We start from the raw sequence: 19,544 nt of genomic DNA on the forward strand, positions 1-19,544 counted from the left end.
TCAATGGAAATCATCTCTTCCATCACCACTCATTTCCCCACATGCCATGTTCCTGGTGGTCTCAGGATGTCCCCCACCATTCTCTCCTAGCTCATATGCAATGGACGATGGACGAATACGGTTCCTCAGCCAGACTACCTGCCTTCAAATCTCACCTGTGCAATTCACTAGCTACGTAACTTAGTCCAACAGTTGTCTCAGTTTGTCAGCATGAAATGGGGATAGCAAATGGACCTACGTTCCTGAGTTGTAAGGTGTAAGTGAAAATACCTTCTGACCCAACAAAAGCCAGCCATCATCGACGTTAGTCTGCTTGCAGGAACCCCACGCATCTGCAGAGGACGAGGCTCCAGAGGAAAATGCACATAACAACAGCATCCAAAGGACACCTCCACCTGGTATTTCTGACAGGTATTCCACCTGGCATCCAGCCCATGAGTGTGAAGCCAGTGTGCTAACTTCCAGGGGGGGGGTCAAGTAGGGAAGGGGGGACAGAGCTATAGTCTGATCATGACACCCGAAACAAGTTATTTTTCTGTTTGACTGTATGTGAGAAACTAGAAGACTGCTGTTCAAAACAGCCTCTGTTTGTTTCTATCGTTCTTAGTGTCAGCTGATTGTCAATGTAGCAAGGCAAATAAGTGTCCTCACAGACCTCAAGCATCAGAAAAGTCAGGATGGCTGCAGGGGACATGGGAAGAGACAGGGAGAACCAGGGACAAGGCAGAGCATGAGGGTCTGGAATGAGCATGAGGGTAGGACCCTGTTCCCGAGTCTGCAGAGATCTCCCCAGTGCCTCTTTGCACTCAAATAAGATCGATTTTCCTGGGTATATAAAGTGATTCCTACAGAAAGGATGAGTGGAGCCTTTCAGAATTGAAAAATCACAAATATAAGTAAACATTGTAGGTGTTTGTGTGTCCAAAGTGTACCTTAAAAACAATTCAACATCAAAAGAAAAAAAAAGATTGTTTTTTAAGATGGAGGAAATGTACAGAGGATGGAATCGAAGAAAATGAGGAAGTTGGGATATCTAATACAACGTCATTGGTATTAGAAAAGCACCTTTGCATGCATTCAAAATGAGTCAATGATTGCCAAAGATTACAGATTCTTAACTGTCCCCATAAAACGAAAAAGGAAACACAGGTTACTGTTCTAACCTGTCTTTTCTCATAAGTTGTCAGGTTCAGGAAGTGTGGACTAAGCTGATTGAGAATTCTGAAGTTGATTTATTTGAAAGACAACTGAATTGATGAGGCAGCGTTTGCAGGAGGAGGACTATATACCCAGGATCTTCCGTCCACCACATCAAGGCTCACAGCTCCCATCCAGCTCGGCTTCTTCAGGAACACAGGTGAGTGCTTCCAGCCACTACGGCTTAGCAGGAATTACTATCCAGGATCAAAACAGTGATGTGGTTTCTATCATGCATGTACTTTGTCTTATTATATTGTACTTGTTCTGCCAGGGGAAAAAATTAACAAACCCCCTTGACCTAATTTGGTCTTTACTTAAAAAGACATATTTCCCAGAAAACTGATGCATGCTTACAATCATGTGGTGGTGGTGGGGGGGGGGGTCAGCCTCAGAGCTTCAAAGAAAAGTCAGAGAGTTTCTTCTGGAGATTTGGCTGCATGTTGGCCCCAGAAAACCTTGTCCTGGCATTTGGAATAAAGCCTTTCCCCCCAAACCTAGCCATCCAATGGTAAGGGAAAGACACAGGAAAGATAAAGATGTTCTATTACTTGTCCACAAAAGTCTTTTTCAATAGTGCTTTCATGAGTCTTCTAATTAGAAGAGGAACACGTGCATTCAGAAGGCTTGGAAGGTAAAAAGGGTAAAAACCTTAATGGCCAGAATCCCACAAACCAGATAAGTCATTTTTAAAGAAAATTTCATGGCAATAAAGTCCTTCTGAGCTGGATCCACTGCTTTCCTAGGAGTTCCCGACCAACCAGTCGCCATGAGTTCACTCAGTGTGGCCAACACCAAGTTCACCCTTGACCTGTTCTGGCAGCTGAGGAAGGACAGGAACAACATCTTCTACTCCCCGGTCAGCATCCTGTCAGCGATGGCCATGCTCAACCTAGGGGCCAGGGGGAACACTGCCCTGCAGATGGAGAAGGTAGGTCTCAGCTGCCCCGCAGGACCTGCCCAGCCTTCCTCTTCACTGGGCTGGCTCACACACAGGGACTGTTGCAGCTCTGGGGACCTGGGGGTAACACAAGATGCCAAGCAGACTTTCCAGGGCTGTGTGATCACAGAGTGTTGGGGAGTCACCCCCTCCCTAAGGCTGCCCTCTCTTGATGACCCCCACCACTGCCCATCAACCAGAGCTGAGAAGACGAAGTGAAGGGCTGACTAAACCAAACCCAAGGGACCCAACACCAAAGGTCTCCCCAATGAACAAGGAAGGCACATTCTTCAACGTATCTGTAGATAAACCAGCTTTTCTGCGTTTTTTCAAAAAACACATTCATACCCTGAAGTTCTGGGGTTGGGTGCTTTTAGCGTCTTTATGCTTCTTTGTTCTCTCTTTTTTATTTTTTTTTTGAAAGTTTTGTTCTTTTTTTCTCTACTGAATTCACAGATCTTTTAAATGAAGTTGTCTTGATCCAGGTCCTGTCTCTTCCAGGTCCTTCATTTCAATGAAATCACAGAAAAAGCAACAAAGAAACCCACAGCCCCTCATGTAAGTATTCTGGTCCTGGGAGAGCTCCAGGTATCTGAAGTATCTGAGAGGGTCATACTTTAAACAGGGAATTTCACATAAACCGAGGAATGGAAAATCCTAGATGAAAGAGATTAGGACATATGGAAAAATTCCACATTTTATTTTCATAATTATTACTTTCAAGTTTTTGTTTTACTCAGAGAAGGTCAGCATTGAACTTAAGAACTCAAGTCGGACACCACATAGACCAGCTCCATTCTTCACAAATGTGAACATGAGCAATTCGCTACTGCCCTGAGTCAGAGTGACCTCTTCCCAGTCAACCAAAAAGAATCTGACCCAATATCTGCAAACGTTAGCAACAGGGCCCAGCCTACTATAAATAAGAGGTCATGATAAATGTGAGCTAGTGATCACACTCACAATAATGTTACTAACATAATATAACTGAGTTAAATTAAAATGAAAAGGAATTAGCACAAGTTCAACTATATTTTGGAAAATGATGGCTAGCAGATATATTTGTTTAGGGCTTTGACAGAACAAAACTCTTAGCTAGTAAATAGAAATTTCCAGATTCAGATAGGCTTCAGTTTAAAACTTGGCTACTCAGTCTGTCTCTTAGGCTATTTAATCACTGAGCTTTTTTATTTTCATCTCAGCTAGACTGAGATTCAGATGACCTATGGGCTGTTCTTAGCTGAGCACCAGGCTCGAGGTCTTCTTACATGCAGACAATGACCATCACATGACAGATCACCCTCAACAAGTCTTAGAGGATGATCCCACCAAGGGCTACAGCAGGGCTTTATGTCATAGCATTTAAAGTATCCAAACTTCAACATGACCATATGCTTGGTGGCTGTTAGAAGTGAAATAAGGTTTGCACCTTAAGGAACTCCGAGTTTATCTGAAAAGATAAACATAATTGTTTAAACGACTGAGAGGATACCCAATGGTGCCCTGTAGTTCAGAAGAGAACACATCAGAATATATCAGGGTTGGAGCAAAGAATTTCCTGGAAGAAGTTGAATGTAAGGTAAATTCTTCAGGGTATTTGAGGTAAATACAGCAAATATCAGAGAATAAGCCAGAGGTCATCTTTGAGATTATAGACATAAGTGTTGGTACTGATCTAAGTGACTTCAAGTGAGTTGAGCACACACGTGAACAGGGTAATTCAATGAGCATCTTTTTTGGATGTTGAAGGCTGGAGAGTCAGGAAATGTGCACCAGGAGATTCAAAAGTTTCTGACTGAATTAAACAAACCCAGTGAGGCCTACAACCTGAAGATCGCCAACAGAGTCTATGGAGAAAAGGAGTTTCAGTTTCTTCAGGTAATTCCCCTTGGCTCTCCACACCTGGAGTCTGCATCCTGGGTCTCTGGATGGCCAAATGGGGGAAAGCCAGACAGAGGCTTCTGGCTGACTCCTGGGCAGCTCTGGCCCCAGGGGATCAGCTCTATCACAGCTCTGACTGCTGGAGCATCTGGTCCCTGACCAGGCCCAGATGAAGTGTGGGTCAGGGCCAAGATAAGTCAGGAGATGCCATTAATGAGCAGGCACTGATTGCATCACAGAGAGCGCCTTTTGTGGGAAATGTCTGACTAATGGGGTATTTCTGGAACAGGCAGGCTGGGATGGGCCCTGGAGGGGGCAGGAAAGCACCAGGGAATATAAACCCAGATGAGAGACTCAGTGGTAGAGCTCACTGGTGAGAAGTCTCCCACGTGATTCATCTCCTTTAACTTGCACTGAATTTTGCAAACCACAGCCTCTTCTTCCCCTGGGTTTTGCCAGGGGGTGTTGAGCCTCAAGGAATCCTGCACTCTCCTTGCTCACTTGCTCTCATGGTGCCTGTATACAAATATGCATGTGCAGAGACAGTGGTTCTGGCCAGGGTCTGGGTTCAGCTTACTTTAATTGTAAATAATTAAATGGGGTGACACATAAATCTTTCTTAATTCCTTCTTTTTTCCTCCACTTCTCAAAGGAATATTTGGACGGGATTAAGAAATTTTACCTAGCCACTGTGGAATCCCTTGATTTCAAAAATGCTCCAGAAGAAAGTCGAAAGAAGATTAATTCCTGGGTGGAAAGCCAAACAAATGGTAGAGTATGGGAGGGCTACTCATGGCGGAAACTTTTGATCGCCCTGTGAGGAAGCCCAGATGTGACATGGTAGGGAGTCCTGGTGGGATGTTATTGGATCTGCAGAGATGATGGAGGAGGCAGTGCAGATGGTCCCAGTAAATATGGACAGATCCAGGAGGAGCAGGGATAAAAGAGAAGGAGGTCAACTAGGTGGAGACATGGCTGCAAAGCTACTTGCACATGGCCCCCGGCTGACACTATCTTTGTGGAACCCACATTCCCACTCAGCCCCATTTTGAGATTTTCTTGAGGTCAGAGCCAAGTGTTGCTTATGAATCTTTAGAACAAAACAGTCCAAAGACTTCCTTCCTCTTACTCCTCTGGAAACAGGCAGCCCATCTGGAGACCAGGCTCCCTGCCCCTTGACCTATAATGGCCTGGAGCACACCTCCACCAACCCTCCTGCAGGGATTACCCCAGGGTCTCCTCCACCCAGGGCAGAGGCTTCTCAAAGCCTCCATTGTGTGCACAACTAGTTGGACCCCTTCCTACAGGCCGTCCTTGCAGCAGTTGTACAGGAGACTGAGGAGGAGAAGGAATCCCTGGGAGCAGCATCTGACAGCAGGGGACTCTCAGAGTACAGAGCTCAGGCCATTGTCCTCGAGGACATTCAGGCCCTGTTTCTCCACGTGAGGGACCCACCTTGGGAAAACAGAAGGGGAGGAGCAGAGGAAGGAAGCAAAGAGTCAAGCTGGACAAGCAGATAAAATCAGCTCCTCAATGTCCCCTAGACAGTCTCACCTCCTTTCCTGTCACAGGAAGAGGCTGGTGTCTCCATTCCTGCCCTCTAGGGCTGGCACCATGAGAAGGCTGCACCTGGTGGCAGTCCAAGAGTCCCTAAAGCAGTGGCACATAAATATAAGGACCAGTCATGAAATTGTGCATAGCATTCTATCCAAAAGCCATTTGTACTTACATGATAACCTTTTTCTTTTTTCCCCTTACAGAAAAAATCAAGGACCTATTTCCTAGTAAAACTATTGACCAAAACACCAGACTAGTTCTGGTGAATGCAGTCTACTTCAAAGGGCGGTGGGATGAGGAATTTAAAAAAGAACTGACCACAGAAGCAAAGTTCTGGCAGAATAAGGTATTGCATGTGGAAAGTTAAATTTAGACTTATCTGATGGGATGGACCACTAAAGTAGAGAGTGCCATGAACAAGCAGATATTGTTTTGTTTTATTCTTATAATTTTAGTTAGTTAGTAATGCCTGAAAAAAATAGTAACTTCTCTCTTTATTTCTCAAACTTCCTGAGTTGTTTCTCCAAAAGAGAGGGATGTATTTGGTGTCTCCTTATTATTATCTTTTTGTCTAACTTGGTATTTATTTGATGCCTTAATTTATTGTAGAATGAGAGCAAATCTGTGCAGATGATGGCCAAAAGCGGGCATTTTAATTTTGCCTTCCTGGAGGATGTGCAGGCCAAGATCCTGGAAATGCCATACAAAGGCAATGACCTGAGCATGGTCCTGCTGCTGCCCAATGAAGCAGATGGCCTGCAGGAGGTAATACTCGCATTGACCGTTTTTCCTCTATTGCCTGATTTTTCCCCTCATGGTACCTGCTTAAGTTGAAACAAGACAAAAACTTTGAGGCCAAGATGCCTCGAATAATAAACAGTTCAAAACAAGGAACAATGACTCAGTCACTGAATCCGATGATTCAGTGGCACACACCTGTAAGCAGCAACTCAGGAGGCCAAGACAGGAGGATGACAAGTTTGAGGCCAACCTCAACAACTTAGTGAGACCCTCAGCAATTTAGTGAGACCCTGTGTCAAAATAAAAAATAAAAAGGGCTGCGATATAGCTCCATGTTTAAGTGCCCCTGGGTTCAATCCCCAGTATATCCTCACATTATAAATAGTTTAGCTTACAGCCTGACACAGGCTAAATTTATTATCATTTAAGTAGAGTTATACACATTAAATATCAGTTTGATGGCAACAAGCAACCATTAAACCCAAAGAAATACATAGCAATGTGAGAAATGTTTAAAAATATATCAAGCAAGAACTAAGAGTAAAAATAGGTCATGTATTATAACTGCAGTATGTAATAAATAATATGTGCAAGAAAATAAAAAGTCTACAAAATTACACATACAGTAGACGAATGGCATAAGAAGTAGTGATATAAGTTCATTTGGTTCAAAATAATGTAATTCTATTTTTACATACATGTTTGTACATGTGAACACATATAATCAAATAAGTCTTCATATATGTTCAGGCCTGCTGTTTTTGCTTATTAGAATAATGTCTAATTAGCTGGATCAACTATGCATATTGCCTTTATTGCTAATCTCAAAATTTCCCACGTATTCCATTCATTGTTAAATGTGCCAGAGTCCAAAAGTCGATCAAGTCAGTTTTTTTTTTCCATCTTTATAGCTTGAAGACAAACTCACTGCTGAGAAGTTAATGGAGTGGACCAGCCCAAGGAGCATGGAGATGACTAATGTAGATCTGCGCCTCCCTCGATTCAAAGTGGAAGAGACTTTTGACCTTGAGACCATGTTGAGCGCCATGGGGATGGAGGACGTCTTCTGTCCACAAAAAGCTGACCTCTCGGGCATGACAGGGACACAGGACCTTTCAGTGTCCAAAGTTATGCACAAGTCCTTTGTGGAAGTGAATGAAGAGGGCACCGAGGCTGTAGCCGCCACTGGCGGAGTAGCTGGAACATTGTCCATCCCAATGCCCCCAGTTAGTTTCTATTGTGACCACCCCTTCCTGTTCTTCATCAAGCAAAATAAGACCCACAGCATCCTCTTCTTTGGCAGAGTCTCTTCCCCTTAAGCAGGATGCCTCTGTCTCTCTTATGAGACAAGTCACAGAGCAAACAGTAAACTGAGGCTGGAAACAACACGTTCTTTATATATTCATTTTCTTTTCCAGCCTCAGAGTCCCCACTAAGAATGCGATGGTTGTAGGAGCCTCTCTTTTTCTCTCTTTCTGCACACACATATGAACCAGTTTTCTTCTTTTTTTTTTTCTTATTAAAATTTCTTTGGAGAACAAAACGTTCAATGTGAAGATTAAAACAATCCATACCTCATCTTCTAAATTGCACACGATTGCTTCTGTCCTGTCTTGGATGAACCAAAGCAAATCACACTTTCTCTTCAAACTCATCAACCTAGACACCCACTTTTCCTTCAATTGAGGTGGTATCTGGGACCCTTCTTATATTTCTAAATTCTGTGATTCTATTAACTCAATTAGCAATAAAGGAATGACCTGCTCAAATTATTTGTTCCTTTTCCTTTTTTTTCTTTCCAACAAAATACAAGTGATCCGCCACACCTAAGAAATAGGTCAGAAATATATTAGTCATAGAGAAAGAAAAACTCAAAACAAGCTCAAGCAGGCTGAGTCTAAAGTGGTAGGCAGATAAACTTCTATACATATTCATTTTCTATTTCTGAAAGAAATACATTTATTCTCAAAGAAAAATTATTTATTATTTGGTTGTTAGCTTTTGGAAAGGGTTTGTTTCTTTTCTTTTGGGGGTTTTTTGTTGTTGTTTTGGTTTTTGTTGTGTTGTTATTGTTTTGCAGTTCTGGGGATCAATCAAATCCAAGTGTTCTACTTCTGAGCTAAACTCTCAGCCCAGGAAAATGCTAGAGCTCTACTTTATGACAAAATGGGCTTATTCCAGCTGTCCACATTTAAAAAAACATATTAATATAATTGGCCATATTAACAGATTGCAGGGAGAAATTTCTAAGACCTGCATTGTACAATACAATAATTATTAGCCACAGCAGCTATTTAAAATTAACATTAAACAAAATTAAAAGTACAGTTTCTTCATCTCACTAGCCACATATCACAAACTCAACACCCACGTGTGATTGATAGGTATCATGTTGCACCATGCAACTGATTCTTTAACGTATTAAAATATGTTAGATACATAAAATATAGCTATCTAAATTTCAAATCCAAAATCAACTTAAATAGGAAACAATGAAAGCATTGAATCCAAAGGGTAAAAAAGAAATCCAATATTATTGCTATTTTTGACATTCTCTGACAATGAATCAGTAAAAAGGAAAAGGGCAGGTCAGTGTATAGAGTGTGGTACCATTTGTGGTTTTTTAGAAAAAAAAATAATAAACTGTGCGCACATGATTTTAGCTAAACCTGTAGTTTGTCTCTGGTGGAATATGTAAGAAGTTGGACCATGTGTTTTGGGGAGGAAGGGAAAACCCCCAGTGGTTTGGTGACATTGGGGACAGAGATACTTTGAGCTATAAACACTTTTCACCTTTTGTATTTTAAATATATCTCCTATTCAAAATATTGATCAAATCTATATTTTTAAGAAGTCAACTGATTCTGATTCTTCAGTTTTACTTATAAATCAAGGTCTGGCTTTGAAAGTAATATCCTATTTGCATTAATATATACCAAGTCTGGGGCCCTGGGTTCAATCTTCAGCATCACATAAAAATAAACATAAAAATAAAGGTATTGTGTCCAACTACAACTAAAAAATAAATATTAAGGGGCTGGGGTAGTGGCTTAGTGGTTGAGTGCTTGCCTCGCATGCATGAGACACTGGGTTCAATCCTCAGCACCACATAAAAAATGAAAAAATAGAAATAAATATTAATATATACCAAGACTCTAGGAATGTAGAGTATGATAAAAATACTGCTACTGGAATAAGATATGACCCATATTAAACAAAACAGAATACTTTGTAATTATACCAGATTGTTACTACAAAGACTCACTATTACACGGTATTTCCAGTATGTGGTTTTGACAACTACCATTTCCAAAAGACTGGTAAATCTAGTTCAAGGTACTAAATAGTGATAAAGAAAACAATGTAATGACTTGAAAAAAAATAAGAAAATGAAAATATATAATGCCCACATTGTTTACATAAATTTTGGTGTGAAATATGACAGTTAAGATAACCAGGTTGTGGCTAATGGCTGAGCTGTCAAATGATAACCCATGTCAATGTCCCCTTTGTAAGGACAAATCCCTATGTTGAAATAACCATATATTTTTAAGAGTATTTGCTTAGAAATTTTGTAATTCTAAATATTCTCCTCCTTCTTAAATTGTAGATAAACCTTTTTGAAGACTGAACAGATCCTTTGTGAGTTTAATGGCCAAGGAATGTCTTTCTTAAGGACCTGGGAACCACTTTCTTGAAATGGAAGCATCAGAGAAGATAATGCCCCTATGTCCAGGAAAAGACTGAGTCTGACTTCAGGGGTACCTGACTCCAGATTCCAAACTACCCCCATCCTAAAGATAGAAGCTTGTTTTTCCTTTGGGTGAAGTCAATTCCCTAACTCAGGTGGTCATCCCAGTCGCCAGGTGAATCCAGGATGAGTCATGAGTGAGGAATGGAGACATGAAGTTCTCTTACTTGAGGACTCACTATTAAAGCAATAATCTTGAGAACAAATATCTATTGTGTATCTTCATGAGTATTGTTATGGTTTGGCTGTGAGATGTCCCCTGAGTCCTGTGTTACTGCAGGAATATTCTGAAGTGAAAAAAAAAATAGACAATGAGAGCTGTGACCTGATCAGTCCACCCTTTAAATGGAGTCACTATAGGCAGGTGGGGCATGGCTGGGGGAGGTGGGTCACTGGGAGGCCCCTGCCCCTTCCTCTCTCTTTGCCTCCTGGTGGGCTTAGGTGAGCAACATTCCTCCACCCCACGCCTCTGCCATGACATTCTGCCTCCCTTGGCCTAAAGCAATGAAGCCATCAACCATAGACTAAACCTCTGAAACTGGGCGACAAAATTAACTTTTCCTCCTCTGAGTTGTTTGTATTGGATATTTTGGTCACAGTGATGCTGACTAACACATCTCTATGAAAGGGTGAGGTTTCCCTTCCCTCTGTCTTGGTGATTTCTTAGCACATTATCTGTGATGCACATTACATTCTGCTTTAATGTTTCCTTTCTCTACTCCCTTCGTGGGGAAGATTTGGGGGTTGGGAGAAGATTCTGGTTTTGATTCTATTTCCCCAACACATAATAAATACCTACCCACCCCACCCCCGAACCCTGCCATGGGTCCCTTAAAGAAAATGTGTGTGCTAATTACAACAGTGAGGAGAAAGGTTGTTTACCTAGGAGGTGAGATGCTTGTGGGACAGAGAGGCCACTAGGTACCATCCTCCTGTGACACCTCGGCCTCAGTATTCCGAGGTACCCGGAGGCAAGTGTGGGACCTATCAAGACTGGAAGGGTTCACAGGGAAGCTCAGACTTTAGTGCCTTCCCCTCTAAATTCTCATTTTTAGAGCAACTGACTACATGTCTAGGAAATGGTGCCCTCAGACACCCAGGACAGCAGAAGCCAACTCCCTGGACACAGCTCTGAAATTTTCATCTCCTAAATATCTTGGGAACAGGAGAGGAGTCACTGGCAGGGTCATTCAGAAAGAGAATAAAATCTCACATGAAATTCCCAGTCTTGGGAAGGATTCTGGTACCTCTCTGTTGGGGTGAACACTCAGTGCCCAGGAGCCATGCTGTGTCTGAAGAGGAACAAGGGGCTCCCATGGATGTATTGGGGGAGCAAGGAGGAGAGAAAGGGGCCACATTCCTTATCTCCAGTCTTAATGGGGATCGGAGCAGAAGGATCTTGGCTGTGAAGTCAAGTCATGTACTCATTAAATATCTGAAGAAACCCCTATGAGCAGCTGACACACAACCCATCAGGTAGTTACTCCCCCTGCTGATAGGGACAGCCCAACCCTGAGGAATCCAGGAGTCTTAGAATGTTCAAAACCTCTCTGTTGAGTCCTCCAAGCTCTTCCTTTGGAAGTAGAAAACAGCATGCCCAGGCCTTTGCAGCCCCAGACTTGACTATTTTAACATTATCTTATGATGGTTTAAATTTCACTAATCATTAGAGTAGCAAATGTAGCTCAAAATTATCAGCATTTATAACAGTGATTTTTTAAATTCACAAATCCCGTAATAACCTCCATGAAATTCTCTGTTTGGATGTTTTTCACCATTTGAACCAGATATTCATGAGTAAGAAAAGAAGAGGGCCTCCTGGGAGACCAAAATGATCCCTTTTCCCTCTTCTCCCGCCTGCCCCCAATCCTCATGTGCACTCCCTGGGATTGCTGTGCTGCATCCAGCTCTGCCAGAGCCCCCGCACACAGGCTTCCCTGATTTTACATGTTTACTCTATGGTTTCTCATAAGCCCTGTCAACTGACCCAAAATCCTACTGCTCAGGGGACCAATGTAAGCAATATCAGATGGTCAGCTTGATGAGGCTGATGTGTGACCAGGTCACCAGATGTGGGCACACAAAGCCTGGCCTCAGGGGTCCCTCTGGGAATGCATTCCCACACCCTCCAGGACTGAAAGACTGATCAGTGTCCTCTGAGTATTACCCACATGGGTCTGGAGAAATCCTGTCCCGGGTGAATTCAGTGAGTCCAGGGCAGATTTGGCATGAGTTTAACTAACAAGACTACTTGGTACATTAACCTGCCAGAGGAGACCAAACCAGCGGAGTATTCACTCAGTAGTTAACACACGGAGGAAAGTCACGGAGACTTAAGGGCTAGAAAGAATGGCAGTTATGCGAACAAAGATGAAAGTTAGATAGTGTTATCATAATTATGGAGTCCTCCTGGTGTACTGTTAGTCTTCTTGGCTTCTGCTTCTCATTGTTTAGATAAGAAATTGAATCAATGAGCTCTGATGTGCCTTCCTACATTCTATTGGTCATGATTTCCTTTAAGAAACCTTTGACACACTTCAGTATCTATTTCTTCTTAGAGCAAATAAACTAGAACATCACAAAAAATAAAATTAATATGTACAACCAGAGATATGAAAAATTGTACTCTATAACAATTTAAAATTTTAAAAAATGAAACGAAAAAATGAAATAAAATGTTGATGATACATCTTGAGACAGGAATACAATGGTGCAGGAGTGAGCGTGAAGGTTAACTGTCCAGCTCTGGTTGAGCCTTGAGGTCACAGCAGCCCTGAAGACAGCTTGTCATGGCCTTGGGAGAGACCCTAAGCCAGAAGAATGCAGCCAGGCTGCTTAGATCCTGACCCACAGGAGACACAAGTCACAACTCTCTATCAATTTCAGCTGCTACATTCACAGCAACTTTTAGATACCAATAGATGCCTAACACAGGAACCGAATGCTTTATTTTAATTCATTTTAAACAGTGTAGCACATTGGGCTGGGGTCTACCCTACTGAAGAGCACAAGTTTAAACTTCATGATGGACTTTCTGTCTCATGTTTCCATTCAGGAATTGGAGCCTCAAACAACATAAGAAGCCTGCAGTGGTATAGCCCTGTGAGTTCCCCACGTTTACCCTGAACGGCCAGGCTGCCTGCGTACTGCTGATCAAGAGTTATGTGAATCCTCCTAAAACTTCTTCAGACAGTAGAAAAAGTGATAGCTAAATATAAATTTAAATCTACACAAAACAATGAAGATTTACCAAAAGAGTAAATACGTGGGTAAACATAAAAGACACTTGCTTACATTTAAAAGATAATCAACTCTTTAAAGCAAAAGAATAATGACATACTATGCAATTTATATGAATTATAAAAATAAAATCGTTAACTACCATAGCACCAAGAACACAGGGACAAAATGGAAGTACACTGCCATAAAGTTGTCACATTAAAAGTTACTTGTATAATACTATTTAAAGGTAAATTGTACTAAACTAAATAAACATTTTATTGGTGGACTATAATTATACATAATAGTGACTATTGTTGTATGTATGCATATTTTAAACTCTAAAACAACCATAGATATGTTAAAAGATGAGATGAAATGGAATACTAAAAATAATCAGAAAGAAGTCAGGAAAAGAAGAACAATGATCAGTTGAAACAAGCAGGAAATATATGGCAATATGGTAGCTTTTACCCCAACCACAATGACCACAGTAAATGTTAATGGTCTAAAATACATTTAAAAGGTATCTCGTCAGACTGTATTACAGAGCAGGGCCCAGTACTATAAAGTCTGGCTCCGTAGTTGATGTTTTTTTGTTTGTTGGTTGGTTGGTTGGTTTATTATTATTATTAGTTGTTCAAAACATTACAAAGCTCTTGACATATCATATTTCATACATTTGATTCAAGTGGGTTATGAACTCCTATTTTTACCCCATATACATATTGCAGAATCACATGGGTTACACATCCACGTTTTTACATACTGCCATACTACTGTCTGTTGATGTTTGACTGCAAACAGGGTGAAACTCTACCCTCCTTCCTTTCCTTTGAGCCCCATCTGGCTGGTAAGAAAGCCCTAGAGCTCCCTCCCAGGGCACCTATGGGAAGTTCAAACCAGGCAAGCCCAGGGGTCTCAGACACCCTCACTCTGGGACCAATCCTAATCACAATAAAAGCCAAAACCAGTTCACCTTCCTGGCTCCCTCAAGCCCGCTAATGAGCCTGTCCTGAGCTCCAGAGAAAGTCTCATTTATTAAGTAACAGCCCTTCTTACTGTCCTTGTGTGTGTGCAGCATCCAGTCACAGCAGCTGACTGATTTTGAGTAGATGGGATCCATCTATCCTCCATGGAGAGACCACAACATCCAAGTATAAGCTGTGTATTTTAAAATTTATTTATTTGAAAGTAATGACACATTTAAGTCAAAAATAAAAATATAAAAAAATAAACACTATGCCAATCCTAATCAATGGAAACGTGAGTGGATACATTGATATAAGACAAACTTCAGCACAAGGATCATTATCAGGGATCATGGGGAGTTGAGATAATCATAAAGATGAAAAGGAAAGTAGACAATCCAGAAATAGGCCCATGTATTTACATCCCACATAGTGACCAAAGTAATTAACCCAATAGGGTAAGGAGTTTTTGCAATTAATCATGCCAAAAAAATATGAAAAATGAGTAACTCCAACCCTTACTTCACAAAAAATAACTCAGAATGAATCAATCATAGGACTAAATACAAACCTGAAACCATAAAAACTCTACAAAAAAATGCAGATCATGGCACAATTGAAATTGGCAAAGTTTTCTTAGATTTGACAAAATAGAAACCATAAAATAAAAAGTTAATGAGTTGGATCTCATCAAAATTTAAAAGTGCCTTTCAAAAAACACTACAAAAATGTATTCCAAGTATCTCACAAAGAACTCTTGCTCAGGAGGATCTTAAGAGGGCAGAATAGAGGTCACTTTCTGGGACACTGCATGGCGTGAAACCAAGAAAGCAGATAGGCAGCTTCTCAGCAAGGTGCGTGAAAAGAAGGTGGGAAATTAAATCTGGACATTCAAAGCAGATTGGGGACTTGGGAGGTTGCATATAATAAGGAAGAAATCTCCAGAACCTCCACCACTGCCACCTCCACCAGCACCACCAGCCAGAGTGGTACCCCCATGAACAAAGTAGAGGGATGAGAAAATTAAAGGAACCCACATTTTTAGGAGGCCTGAGGCATGCCTGGATTCAGAGAATTCAGAGATGAAAAACACTGCCAGACTAACCTGAAAGCTTGCAACACAGTATCCTTGTACAGGAAAGAAGCCACATCTGTCCCAGCTGTGTGCAGAGGAACCAAGAAAGAAACATTTTGCAGCTCTAGCTCGGAAGCCAGCAGCTGGGAAACAAGCCCAGGCTTAGTCCTAAATACAGACCTGGTACACCCACACTGCATGACATAGAGTGTGCCTAAGTGACCAGAGAAAATCAAACAGGGAGAGAGGTTTCCACAGGGGAATACTGGTGGGGGAAACTCACCCGGCTCTCCCCATCCCTCTAATTTTGTTGCTTGCGGGACCCGCTGGCTGGGAGAGATGCATCTGGCCTGAATTTGAAAATTTGGAAGTGAGAGAGATTGAGTTTGGAGTCTGAACCCAAGAGATCAGGAAATGTGGGGTCTTCAGGTGAGGAGGGACTTAGGATTGGCTCCTCCATCACACTAGTGGAACCCCGGGGAGATCCCTGAGGTACAGTCTTCCACTGTGGACCAGCAAGTACTGGGTGCTGGAGGTAGACTGATTTAAATCTCCAGGCCAATTGGCATTCAGCAAAGAGCCTGGAGCCTACCTAAGCCTAAGCCCTGCCTCCAGGAGCTCCACCTACAGTACTTCCTTGCACACTGCAGCAACCCAACTAATACTGCTGAGAAGGGAAGCCAAGAATCCTTCCAATCCAATGAAAACAATTCTTTAGCTTTCCATGGGGATTATTCTTTCTTTTTATTTTCTCTGTTCAATTATGATCTGATAGTTCCCTGCCCTTTCCCTTGCTCAGCTGAAATCTGGATATTCGGGAACTGTGCTCCCTCCAGAGGCCTGGGGAAGAACACACTCCAAGCTCCTTGGTGTCCATTTTTCTGCAGTTACAGGAAAGAGGTTTTGGTTTCCTTGTTGGCTGCCAACAGCAGATCTCCCAGAACTGGAGACTGCCCTCAGAGTCTTGCTTCAGGGCACCTTCCACCTGAAAGTTAGATAAGAAAATTTCACTCTTGCCAAATCCCTCTCAGGTACTGCATCTCTCTGACTCCCCTGCCTCTGATATATAGACCAAGACTAAAAGGTCTCCCTCGGTTAGGCCAGGTCCACTCTGATAATTTCCCCATCTTAAGGTCAGTTGACCAAGGATCTTCTTGACATTCACAAAGTCCCTTCCCATCAACACCTACATTAGAGTTTGATTGGATAACCAGGAGAAAGTGTGTGTACACCAACCAGGGCCCTTAAATCTCAGGCATCATCTTGGAATTTTGCTTGCCACAGTGATGCACCAATGTTGGGTTCTTAGACTTTCCAAGTGTATCATAGTAATGAGGGAAAATAGAAACTGGGAATGGGTATAAGGAAATCCACTGCAGTATCTCTGCAACTTTCCTGTAAATCTAAAATAATACCAAATAAAAGGTAAAGTTCTTGTTGAAAATCCCAGTTAAATATGCCAATTCTTTCCTGCTGGGACATAAACTGATGGAACTATTATATTCAACTACTATAAACAATAACGGGGGAATGAAGATCAAGAAGATGTCAAGCAAGAGTCGAGGGAGGGAGAAAAGGCAGCAGTTCATATTTATTGAGCATTTATTAAATACTAGACATTTTCTTAAGCACAAAAAAGTTTTATTTAATCTCCAAAACAGGTCAGTAAGTTACTATTTTATTGGGTAATCACTGTGTTTTACAGATGTGGAATTGTGATAGAGAAGGTTGTATGATTGCTCAAGGTCCCACAGCTAATATGTGGTAGAATTGGCAGTCAAATCAGGTAATCTGATTTCAGAGAACTCACTCAGAAGCATCTCCCTGTCAGATCTCTGTCTTTATCCACAACAACACAGTACTTCAGCCACTCTGCCCTCTTCTCAGAAGCTGAGAGCTTCCAAAGAATGGAACATAGGCAGTAGTTTACATCTGACCCAAATTCTGCTATCAATCTGATTCATCACCATAGAAGTCAAAACTCCATTGTCCCTACTGACTGCAGAAAAGAATAACTGATTCTCAGTCATGGGGGTCTTTATCTCCCACCTCTATTCTTGGAGCTCAGAGCTCATTCAGATGAGTTTGTGTTCATTTCTAAATACATTCTGAGGCAGATAATGTGATCAACTGCACTGAATTCTTTTTTTTTAAAGAAAGAGAGAATTTTAATATTTCTTTTTTAGTTTTTGGCGGACACACATCTTTGTTTGTATGTGGTGTTGAGGATCGAACCCAGGCCACACACATGCCAGACAAGCGCACTACCACTTGAGCCACATCCCCAGCCCAACTGCACTGAATTCTTACCAGGCTTAACTATTTTGAAACAAATTTGAATTGTTAATTCATACATCAATCAAATGAGAACAAGAGATTTATTTGAAAACCATTATTCACGTTGAAATTTTTCTTAAGCTTTAATTCTGAGATTTTCTCCTTTTATTACGTCTAGGAAAGACAATTTCTCTCTCATCTGTACTTGAAATTCCAGGACCCATTTCCACACCCCTGGGTAAATTATGTGGCTGAATGGGTACCATGATTGGGCAGGCATGGGCCATGTGACCAGTTGAGGACATTTTGTACTATGATTGGCAGTTTACCAGAATAGCACCAGTTAGCACTCAGATTGGGTTTAAGCAGAAGCTCCTCTGCTTTTGCCAAATAGCATGTTACCAACTGTATCTCCTGGCTTTTTTCTAATATCAACCTTTGACCACTCACAAAGATGCCCAGATCCACTTGTAAGCCCAGTGAAACAGACCTTGGGGGTATGGAAGGAAGAGGCCCCATGTCTCTAGCTGGTGGGAAAATGCAAATAAAGGCTTGCACTGGAGCTGTGGTTGGCCACAGCCCTCTGTGTCTGTGTACTTGCTGGCCCATCTCTACTGCGTTTTGAGTCACTGGCTTCCTAAAGGCTTATTACTAACAGCTCTGATGAATCACTCCTCTCTTTCCTCCCTGACTTTTTAAATAGGCTGGGAAGATCTGCTCATCTGAGGTTGCAATGAACATGGGAGTTAAGGTATCTTCAGAAGGTGGTAATTTCATTCCCCTCAGTTTATACCCCAAAGAGGAGCTGCTGGGTCACACAGTAGTACCATTTTTATCTCCCCAGAGCCTCCATGCCATTTTCCACAGTGACTGCACCCATCTACATTCACACCAACAATAACACAGGGTCTTTAAAGACACAACCTGTTTTAACTAACCACAGGTTTTTAGGTGACTCTATTGCACAACCTGGCTGTGAAAACCCTTTCACCTGGATTCTTCATCTTTCCAGAACCACCTGTTTTTCTTCCACAGAGCAGATTGTAAACCCCTTCTGGTTCATTTTGGTACTGGGGTTTCAACTCAGGGGTGCTTTACCCCTGAACTTCATCCTCAGTCCTCTTTTTTGTTATTTTTTGTTTGTGTGTTTGAGACAGAACTTTGTTAAGTTGCTGGCACTGTCTTCAATCCTGTAATCCTACTTCCTCACCCTCCCCACTCACTGGGATTACAGGTGTGTGCCACCAGGCTTTGTTTACACACCTTCCTAATGCATGGAAAAGCTATCTTTCAAAACACTCCATTCTTTGTAGTAATCAGGCTGCTTGGGACCAAGGTGCTGGGGTTCTGGGTAGTCACACTAGCAACAGACTGGAGAAGGTTTTCAGATCTCACCTTGACAGCTTTCCATGAATTCCAAATCTTCAGCCCACAAGAGATCAGAAATTTAATCATCAAAATCATCAACAAAGATCTGGAATCAACCATAAAATAAATTCATTATTCAGTTAACTGTACATAGAAATGGAAGATGCCATTTATGATAGTCAAAAGGAAAAAAATACCCAGGTATAGGCTCAAAAGGAACATCCAAAAGCTTTATGAGAAAAATTAGAAAACATTCCTGAAAGACATAAAAGTAGACACAGATAAAGAGACATACTATGCTCCAGGACAGAAAAACTCAAAACCAGAAATGCATCTGATCGCCCTAAGTTAGTTTACAAATTTAATAAATCTCTCCAGAGCAGGGGTTGGGGGAGGGGGAGAGAAGGGAAAGGGATGAGAGAAGAGGGGAGGGAAGGAGAAGTAAGGGAAGGGGAGGGCAAAGCGGAAGGGAAGGGAGAAAAATATGCAGAAAAAATGGAGTGTTGACACATTGCCCTGGGGTTGTAAAATGTTGCAGCTACACTGGAAGCAATTTAGCAGCTCCTC

The 19,544-nt window shown here is 41.8% G+C and overlaps 1 protein-coding gene and 1 long non-coding RNA gene across 2 annotated transcripts; one reads left to right on the top strand and one right to left on the bottom strand.

The window, feature by feature from the left end:
- Positions 1-1,207: 1,207 nt before the first annotated feature.
- Positions 1,208-8,085, top strand: LOC144369759 (serpin B4-like). Its single transcript, XM_078029914.1, has 8 exons — positions 1,208-1,357; positions 1,944-2,128; positions 2,639-2,695; positions 3,887-4,015; positions 4,671-4,788; positions 5,779-5,921; positions 6,185-6,340; positions 7,228-8,085. The coding sequence occupies exons 2-8, from the start codon at positions 1,967-1,969 to the stop codon at positions 7,633-7,635; spliced, it is 1,173 nt and encodes a 390-aa protein (XP_077886040.1). The 5' UTR covers positions 1,208-1,357; positions 1,944-1,966; the 3' UTR covers positions 7,636-8,085.
- A 6,370-nt stretch (positions 8,086-14,455) lies between these two features.
- On the bottom strand, positions 14,456-19,223 carry LOC144369760 (uncharacterized). The gene is made up of 2 exons (XR_013429494.1): positions 19,005-19,223; positions 14,456-16,317 (listed from the first exon to the last, which is right to left on the bottom strand). It is a non-coding gene; the product is annotated as an uncharacterized LOC144369760 (long non-coding RNA).
- Between the last annotated feature and the right edge of the window lie 321 nt (positions 19,224-19,544).

Source organism: Ictidomys tridecemlineatus, chromosome 13 (genome assembly GCF_052094955.1).
Source record: "Ictidomys tridecemlineatus isolate mIctTri1 chromosome 13, mIctTri1.hap1, whole genome shotgun sequence".
In the NCBI taxonomy this organism is placed as follows: Eukaryota; Metazoa; Chordata; class Mammalia; order Rodentia; family Sciuridae; genus Ictidomys; species Ictidomys tridecemlineatus.